We start from the raw sequence: 8431 nt of genomic DNA, 5'->3' as shown, positions 1-8431 counted from the left end.
TCTGGAGCAAGATTCCCACTGTCTGGGTTACTTGGACTTCCAAGTGAACCTGGAAACCTCTCTCTGGGGTGGGAAGCTTTGAGCATCCATGGAAGCATGTCCAGATGTGCAGAATGTTACACCCAGGAGGGCTGTCACCTCCCCTGTGCTCTGACAGCACTGCCTGTCCAATTGTGCCTGATCTGCTGCAGGCCCCTGTTCCCTGCCCCAACTCCCAGCTTCCTCCCCTCCCTGACCTGGGTAAAGGAGAGCACCTTGAGCGGTCGCTCATGGTAGAAAACAAACTGAAAAACTGCACAAATAAAAACAGATTTTTAATAATTTATTATTATGGTAAAACATCTTGAATAAATATGGGGTGTGAAATTAAATAAATAAATAAATAAATATTAAAATGCATAAATATATAAATAAATATTACTGATCCCTGCCAGTGTAAAACATCTCCTGTTTCCCCTACCACACCCGTATCAGGGTCGACATGGCCCAGAGCAAGTCTGTGCTCCCTACAGCCCTGGCCCACCCTGTGGTCCCTCCAGGGTGAAGATCCTGAGTTTTGTTTGGCTCTTTGTGGATGGGAGGGCAGTGATCTGTGAGGTAAGCTCCCAGGCTGGCTTCTGGCCGGTCTGGCCTGCTTCACTTCTGGACTGCCTTCCAGCAGTCAAAGGGGATGGTAAAAAGAAAATCCTTCAGGTTTTCTTTGAAACTTTTAAAGGTGATAATCTGGGTTTCACAGGAAGTTTCCTTAAGAAAGAAAAGAAAAAAAATAAAAGTTGAGTCCAGGCATGAGTGGGTAATGTGGGGGAAGCATCAGCATGTTTCTGTGCTGCCTCTTAGAACTCAGAGGCCAGAAGGCCTGTCTGGGGCCCACCTGCTGACCTGGGTCAGGTGACAGGCTGCCACCCATGTGTCACCCAAAAGGTGCACAGCTCTGTCAATGGCAGCTGGGGCCAGGGGCCTGATAAAGTGCAAGCCGGAGGCTGGTCTGCTGGGCAGCTGGGCCACTGTCTCTTTGGTCCCAGGCCAGGGCACAGCAGTTGGGCCCAGGCTGTCTCTAGGAGCCCAGAAGGGGCAGGAGTCAAGGCCACAGGCCTCACTCTTTTCCCACAGGAAAGGAATGTTTGGGGCCTTTTTCCATTTCAGGTAAGCTTTCCTCCTTGCTCCCGTGCAATCCAGGCATCCCAGGAGGGGCCAGGGGAAAGTGCTTTTAGGAGGTGGCACTTGGGCCCCAGAACTTCATCTGGGCCTTAGGCAGGTCTTGAGTTTCCTTGTATTTGCCTCACCTCTGACCTCATTAATGGTAATAATATAGTAGCAGCTCCCACTAGGGAGTGCCATAGGCTCTCGAGTCCAGGGTTTTAACTCTTAGAGTTGCTCCCTCTCAGGAGGGGCTAGTCATTAAAAATCTGTTGACTCAGAAACCCTTTGGGGTTGTGAACACCCACAGCCAAAGGTCTCTCCCCAACCATTCCTCCACCCTCCTAGAATGAGACCTTCCCGCTTGGGGACCTGATGTGAGCACTCACCTGAGTCGGGGGGCAGTGCTGCTTGTAGTGGCTGGCCATCATGGTCAAGGGGCCCTCGAGAATAGTGAGGCTGCCCCGCAGGCCCTGCTTGTACAGCTCCAGGCGAGTCTGCAGGCATGTCGGCTCCTGGGGGAAATGTCCGTTCTTTGGTGAGCAGTGGCCAAGTGTGCTCTGGTAGGCACAGGACAACCTCCCCATCACTCCTTCCTGTTCTCATCCCTATCTCCCAAGAGCAGGGCCTGGGAGGGGCACAGGATTATTCCTGACTAATCTCAGGCTGGACCCGGTTATACACACTGCCCTGTCCCCCTGTCCACTGCAGGCACGAGTCTGACTCATCCTCACCACTCAGCTCAGGCCATTCTCAGCCAGTACAGCCACATTCCCTTGGCCTGGCATCTCAAGAGGGTCCCAGTCCCCAGAAAAAAGAGGTCACTGTCCTCCCAGCATTCAGGGGGAAGGAGGAAGGGACCCTCGCCCAGACGTGCTGTGTGAGCAAAGTTTGTTCCTGAAACCCTTCTGTGCCTGTCAGTAGCCAGCACCGTGTCCACAGGGCTTGGTCTCAGGCCACAGTGAGTGCTCCATGTCCACATCTCCTGTCTCATGACATAACCCCCACTTACCCTCCTGTCCCCTGGTGACCCCTAGCCCCTTGAATGCTAGGTCTGTCCATGGCTGGTCAGCTAATAAAGAAGCTCACATGACTGCCACAGGGCAAAGCCAGTGGCCTCCTGAGCAACCCTCCTTCTGGCAACCAGCTGACTGGAGAGAAAGTGGACAACCCTGTGACAGTCCATCTAAAATAGAGTCACTCCCCAGGGCCGAGGCCTTTGAGAAGTTGTGTCAGAGAGGTATCTTACCTGGGAGTCAAACATTTCAGAGATGACTTCTGTTGTTTCATTCTGTAGAAAAGGAAAATGTTGTGTTATCAAGCTGACAGGCATGCCAGATCCAGGCCAGTGAGGTGACTCAGACATGGCCTGTGCTCCCTCCCTCACTCACCATCACAGCAGCAGTGTCTTTACTGTGGTTCAGAATGCTCAGGGCCTCCTTGATGGCATCCACATGCTGCCAGGGCCGGGTGGCAGGGCTGGGTGGGTGGGTGGGTGCGGAGGTGCTGCAGACCACAGTGCTCAGGAGAAGCAGGTTCTGCAGCCACATCCTCCTTAGGACTTTAGCCTTTCTCTCTGAGCACTGGGCTCACTGGCAAAAGAGCTCTTATATACACAGTTAGAGGAAATGATTAATGGTGACCACAAAACACCAGGGAGGTGGGGGAACTACCTGAACTGTGGAATCTCCTGGCCCTTATCGGCTACACATGGAAAGGTGAGCCTTTCCCCAAGGTGGTCAGCCTTTGGGGGTTTTCGTTAATGAGTCTTTCCAAGAATTGGCAGCCCACCTGCCTGCCTTCTTGAGCGTTCTCCAGCCCTCCTGGGCAGTCTGAACTGCCAAGTCTTCCCCCTCCCTCTGAGGGGCCTCTGGGCACAGCTTGGACTTCCTGGCCTGAAGTGGCTGGGGGGCGGGGCCTGGGAGACACTGAATCGAGCTCCTACCCCCACCCTCCTCCCCGGCTTCCCATCCTGCCTGTTATCCCAAGAGACCTTTGGGCCGGCTGTGCCACACTGGGGCCCATTCCAACTCCAGCCTCCCCTTCTCTTCCTAGAGCCCGTAGCTATGGCCACAGTGAGATATGAGTGTGAGGAGGACTCTCGCCTGCCCCACTGTCCACCTAGGCAGATTCCAGCCAAATGACATAGTCCTGTGACAGCTCACCTCATCTCCCACCAAGGACCCAGAGCAGTCGGCAAGCTGTTCCCAGCCAGGAACCTCTGCCCCACAGCCCCTGTGAGCTGAGGGAATGACAACCATGTGCAAGTCCAGCCAGCAAGATTCCAGAACATTCCTCCATGGTAAGATCTCATCTAACAGCAACAATCCTGGTTTACACAGCCATATTCAGCTCCCAAGCTGCAGAAGTGAGTTGGGGCTCTCAGTGGGGGTGGGTCAGTGTTCTGAGTTCAAATCCTGTCTCCAACTCCACCTTGCTGAGTGACTCTTCCCTTGAATTACGTGAACCTCGCTTCCCTCTGCAGGGCAGACTGTCCCCTCTGAAGTGGGCACTGTGCTGCTAGCTACAGCCTCTGGCAGGCATTAGGCACCAACAGGGTCATGGCTGCATCCACAGGAGGTACAGGGGACAATGACTTTTCAACCAAGGTCTTCTGGGCTTAGCTTCCTATGTGGCCCCTGCCCCAGCCCACCTCCAGCTCCAGAGGCCTCCCTCTGGAACAAAAACTGCTTCTGGAAAAGTCACAGGCTCTTGAGGGGCTGACAAGTGTTTGATTTTCACAATGGACTTTGGAGAGCACAGCACGAGTTGGTGTTTACTTCCCCATGCCATGAGTTTTGTGGTCGAAGGGATATGGGTCCACACACTTACGTTTCTGAGTGTCTGTGTGCCAGGGTGGTTGATGTCTGCACTTAGAGATGTGTCAGGAGGGGAGGATGTTTTACATGAGGTGCATCTGTGTGAGCCCCCATGCCTCTGCAGGTGCCCTTCTGATATTGGAGAATGTCCCCACACTGGGAGCTTCTGGGCCCCAGAGGGTGATTTAACCTAAATTGATTGGGTCAGACATAAGTGAGGACATGCTGCTGAGCTCAAGTGGACAGCCCTGGGAAGCAGGTAGAACTCATGGTTTGAGTACTGTGGCCCGAGCTTGCAGCCTGGGCAAGTTTCACTGCATAGCAGGAGGGTTGTTGTCCTTGTACAGGGAAGCCAGGCCTCAGTCCTCCAGACCCCAGTGGAGTCCCTGCCAGGATCTGGGGCACACCGTGAGGCCAGCCCTACCCTTCTGAGCCTGATGGGACATTCCTAGGTGGCCAGGCTGGGGGTGAGAGTGTGGCATGTCAAGGCCCTGGCCCTTCCTCTACCTTTTCCATGAAACCTCTGCTCAGCCCCTACCAGGAAGCACTCAGCGGGGAACAGAGGGTCAAGGACACTGGGTGAAGATGCCACACAGAGTGGAGGTCTGTGTCACACAGTGCCCTGGAGGCTGTGTGGTGGAGGATGGGGGCCACAGGGTATATGGAGACTGGCCCAGACACTGGCCGTCACTCCCCTCTCATCCTTTCTTTCCAAAAGGGAGACAGAGGTGGGAAGAGGGAGGCACCCAGTCAGCCAAAACAGAAAATATCCTGTTATGCAGCCCAGAACTCCCTTGTTAGGGAGTTGTTACCTGCAAAGTGGGCCTTCACCTCCTTGGGGAGATAAACTAACTGGGACCCAGAGGTGGAAGTAACAATCCACAGTCATGCAGTGAAAAGTGGCAAAGCTTGAAGGCAGACTCCAGCCCTGCATCCAACACAAAGGCAGCTGCTGTGCCCCTGGCACTGCACAGGAGACTTGGCACACCCTTGCTAAGACGTATCCTGAGGGAGTAGGATGAGTGTGTGTTTAGGGAGAGGGAGTTATGAGTTGATGGCCCCAGGGTTGAGAGGAGAGATCCCCAAGGACCCCTCCGGTCATCCCAGAGACTTTGTGGGCCACGTCCCTCCCCTTCCCCACAGTTCACTGACCCCTTTATCACTACTCCTGCTGGGCCCTCAGTCTGAGTCCTGGGAGGGGGACTGTCACCCTTGTGAGGGACTGGGGGGCCTTTGGGGGAGGTGCTGGAAGGAGGTGGGGGGCTCTCTCCAGAGGCAGAGGTACATAACAGGGAGCTCGGGGCTCCAGGCCACAGCCCTCTGGGACCTGAAGAACAGAACTGGAAACAGGAGACACACCTGCCCAAACAGGGCTGCAGGGAGAGTCTGAGGGAGCCCTGACACTTCAGAAAAGTCCTGAAGGAAGGTCGTTCCGGAACCAACCATCTTGCCCAGAATAGAAAGCTTGCATCTGCAACCTTAACTGGCCCATCAGCTCCAGAGGGACTGGTGAGGGAGCTGGGCCAGGGTCTCCAGGCTCCCACCCAGCACCTTTGCCTGGACTCCAGCCCCAAACATAGAGGGCAGTGAGGGGCATCCTCAGGACTTTGGAAGTAGTAAAGGCTTCTGGTAATGATTTCTCTTCCTTTTAATTTTTAATGAAGCCTCCAGTGGTTTTTTTTTAATCCAGCTAGAAGGCAGCAGCCCCTTCTAGCTATCTGATGACACTCCTAGCTGGGGATGAGCTTAAGGGATAGAGATTCACAGTGGGGAATGCATTTCCAGCCCTGGAGGAAGTCCTCTGGGCGGATGGGAGGCATAGGTTGGGGGAGGGCAGGCCTGGTGCACACCCACCCTTGGAGTGTCATTTCCTGAGTGTACAGTTGTTGGATCCTGGGAAACATCAAGGAAGCTCCAAGAACCAAGGAGTGAAGTGAAAAAGGACATCTCATTATCCTTGGCTCCGCCTTAAAGTTGGCATCCCTGGGCACTACCCAAGGCCTGGCTCGCTTTGTGCAGTGCTCTGGTGCTGGGAACTTCCTCTTCACCAATGACTTCCAGGTGTCTTGTGCCATGACTTCTCTCTGACCAACTGAGTCTTCCGAAGTTCCCCTGGCCTCTCAAACTTGCCACATCCAGTCCAGTCTGGACTGGCTCCCCAAACCTCTCTGATACCTTGGGTCTCCCCCATCACAGCAAATGGCCTTGCTGTCCACCCAGCTGCCTGAACCAGAGCCCCGATGTCAGAGGTTCCTCATTCACCTCCCACCCCCAACCCACACACCCAGTGAGTCCCCTCAAGGCCTTCTCTTGCTTCACTCTCATTTCATGACCGCCCCCTCCTGGCTCATTCTCTGTGCACATCTTGGTTGGTACCCTTAACACTGTGCCCATGAGTCTGGGCCTTGTCCTCCCTACCCCCTACCCAACATGAGCACCAGAAGTGAGCTCTGAGTGAAGGGGCCTGTGAGGTCGGTCAAACCTCCAGCTCCCTGGAAGCTGGGCTATATGGATGTAGAGTCCACACACACATGGTTGGGGGTTAACCACCCTCAGGTTCTCCCAGACCAATCAGGATTCACCAGTGCCAGCGGTCTGGGGATACCCGGAGAGCAGGACAAGAATTGCTTTTCTGGACAGCCTGGCCTTTTTGAGGTACATCTCTGGAGACTTAGAGGAGATGCAGGAAGGCTCCAACTGGAGCTGCAACCACAAAGGTCAAAGATGTAGCTTTGTGTGTATGGTATGGCCTGAGGTGACCAGAAACCCCTCTCAGGAAGGATGAGCCATTCACTGGGTTCTCCTGAGGGTGATGCAGGACCCCATGAGCCCTGAATCTGGGTGGTGGTTGGGCTCTCCACCTCACCACATCTGTCCAGAAAGATGCTATCTAGGGCTGCAGCTGGGCAAAGGGTAGCTATCCCTGAAAATTCCAGTAAGGCTGAGTCTCTGCCCAGTTAGGGCTTTAGAAACCTCCCAAAGTGGTGGGGAGAGGAGAAGAAAGGTTGAAGCACTACCTCCTCCCTGGGAGGATTCCCCCACAAAGTTTCCTGGGACAAGCAACAATTTCCTCTGTGAGGCAGAGATAATTAAACCCATTGTACAGATGAGGGAGTTGAGGATCAGGGAGAAGGAACTTTATTGGGCTACCCAGGGATCAGCGGTGGAGAGTCCAAGCCTGAGACATAGAGATGCCTGGATGGCAGGCTGTGCTGGGGAAATTGTGCCTTTGGCTCCCAGGACTTCCCGGGGGCAGTAACAGGACACTCTAGCTTCCCTGCCCACACCTGGAGGAGTCTCCCTTTACAGCTGCCCTGAGGGGGACATCCCTCTGCTGGTCTACCTAGGTGACCGGCATTTCCTGGCTTTCTGATCCCTGAGTTAGAAGACATCGGGAGAGCAGGAACAGATACGGGTTCAAATCCCATCTCTGTCATCAATGATAGTGTGGACTGGGTGGGCCACTGGTCTCCTGGTCCTCAGGTCCCCAGGGAAGACAAGGGGTGGCAGGCCCAGGGAGGGTGAGATCAGCTGAGGTGCCTGTGCAGAGGTCCCATGGGATGTGAGAAACTCAGGCCTATTTCCTTCCCCTTCATAACTTCCCCTGCGAAAAAGATTCCGGGGAAGCCACAAGCCCCTAATTTTCCCCAGAGTCAGTGGGAGGGACACCCATAGGAAACCCCTTCCAGAGGGTTTTCTCCTGACCCTATGGGAGACGTGCCAAAAAGGAGTCACATTGCCCATCTAGGTCCTCACCCCCACCCTCACCTTAGCGCACCCACTCGATGTTATCACTGTCACTTTCCATGCCATGCAATCTAGGAATGCCTGCCCATGTCATGACCTCAGCCCTGATGTCATCTTTCCAGAAGAAAGATGTGTGGCTCCCCACAAACCTCACTGCCAAACCCATGGACTCCTATCCTTCGCATGCCAACTTCAATGCCCATGGGCCACCCTGCTGGTGTGGACCTCTCCTTGTGGCTCCTGCTCCTCCTTTCCTACTCTCTTAAGACCACTGGCCACTGGCCAGTCTCTCGCCCAGCTATCATGCCTCTGGCCCCTGAACACTGCTGTCCTGGCCTTCAGTTCTTCCCGAATAACACTCTGTGGCCTTAGCCATCACGTGAACGGGGACTGCTCCCAGCCTGTCTCCTACACACGTAGCCTCTGAACCGTCGAACCCTCTGTGGGCCCTTAGACCCTGCAGACCTGCTTTTTCATCCCCTGGGTCCTCACCTTGGACACATGGACAGTAGTTCTAACTCTTCTCGCTTACACTCCACAGCACACTTTGTAACCTGCCTCCTCTTCACCATACCTGTTCCTAAAACTCTCTGCCTGTCTGTGCCCCAAACACTCTCCCCCTGTCCTATCCTCCTTCTCCCTCTGACAGTCTGACTTGCCCACCTGACTCTACTTGCCCCTTCAGCAAGCACTGGGAGGCAGCATCTCCCAGGAAAAGTCTCTGGCCC

At 54.6% G+C, this 8431-nt stretch overlaps 1 protein-coding gene across 1 annotated transcript; it reads right to left on the bottom strand.

Annotated features, from left to right (window-relative positions):
• Positions 1 to 309: 309 nt before the first annotated feature.
• CSF2 (colony stimulating factor 2) lies at positions 310 to 2710 on the bottom strand. The gene is made up of 4 exons (XM_007461323.1): positions 2529 to 2710; positions 2387 to 2428; positions 1527 to 1652; positions 310 to 744 (listed from the first exon to the last, which is right to left on the bottom strand). Exons 1-4 carry the CDS (start codon positions 2685 to 2687, stop codon positions 637 to 639), a joined length of 435 nt encoding a protein of 144 aa, XP_007461385.1. The 5' UTR covers positions 2688 to 2710; the 3' UTR covers positions 310 to 636.
• Between the last annotated feature and the right edge of the window lie 5721 nt (positions 2711 to 8431).

This window comes from Lipotes vexillifer, unplaced genomic scaffold (genome assembly GCF_000442215.2).
Source record: "Lipotes vexillifer unplaced genomic scaffold, Lipotes_vexillifer_v1.1 scaffold217, whole genome shotgun sequence".
Classification (NCBI taxonomy): Eukaryota; Metazoa; Chordata; class Mammalia; order Artiodactyla; family Lipotidae; genus Lipotes; species Lipotes vexillifer.
Note: the sequence above shows the minus strand (reverse complement) of the source record. Positions and strands in the feature narration are given on the sequence as shown.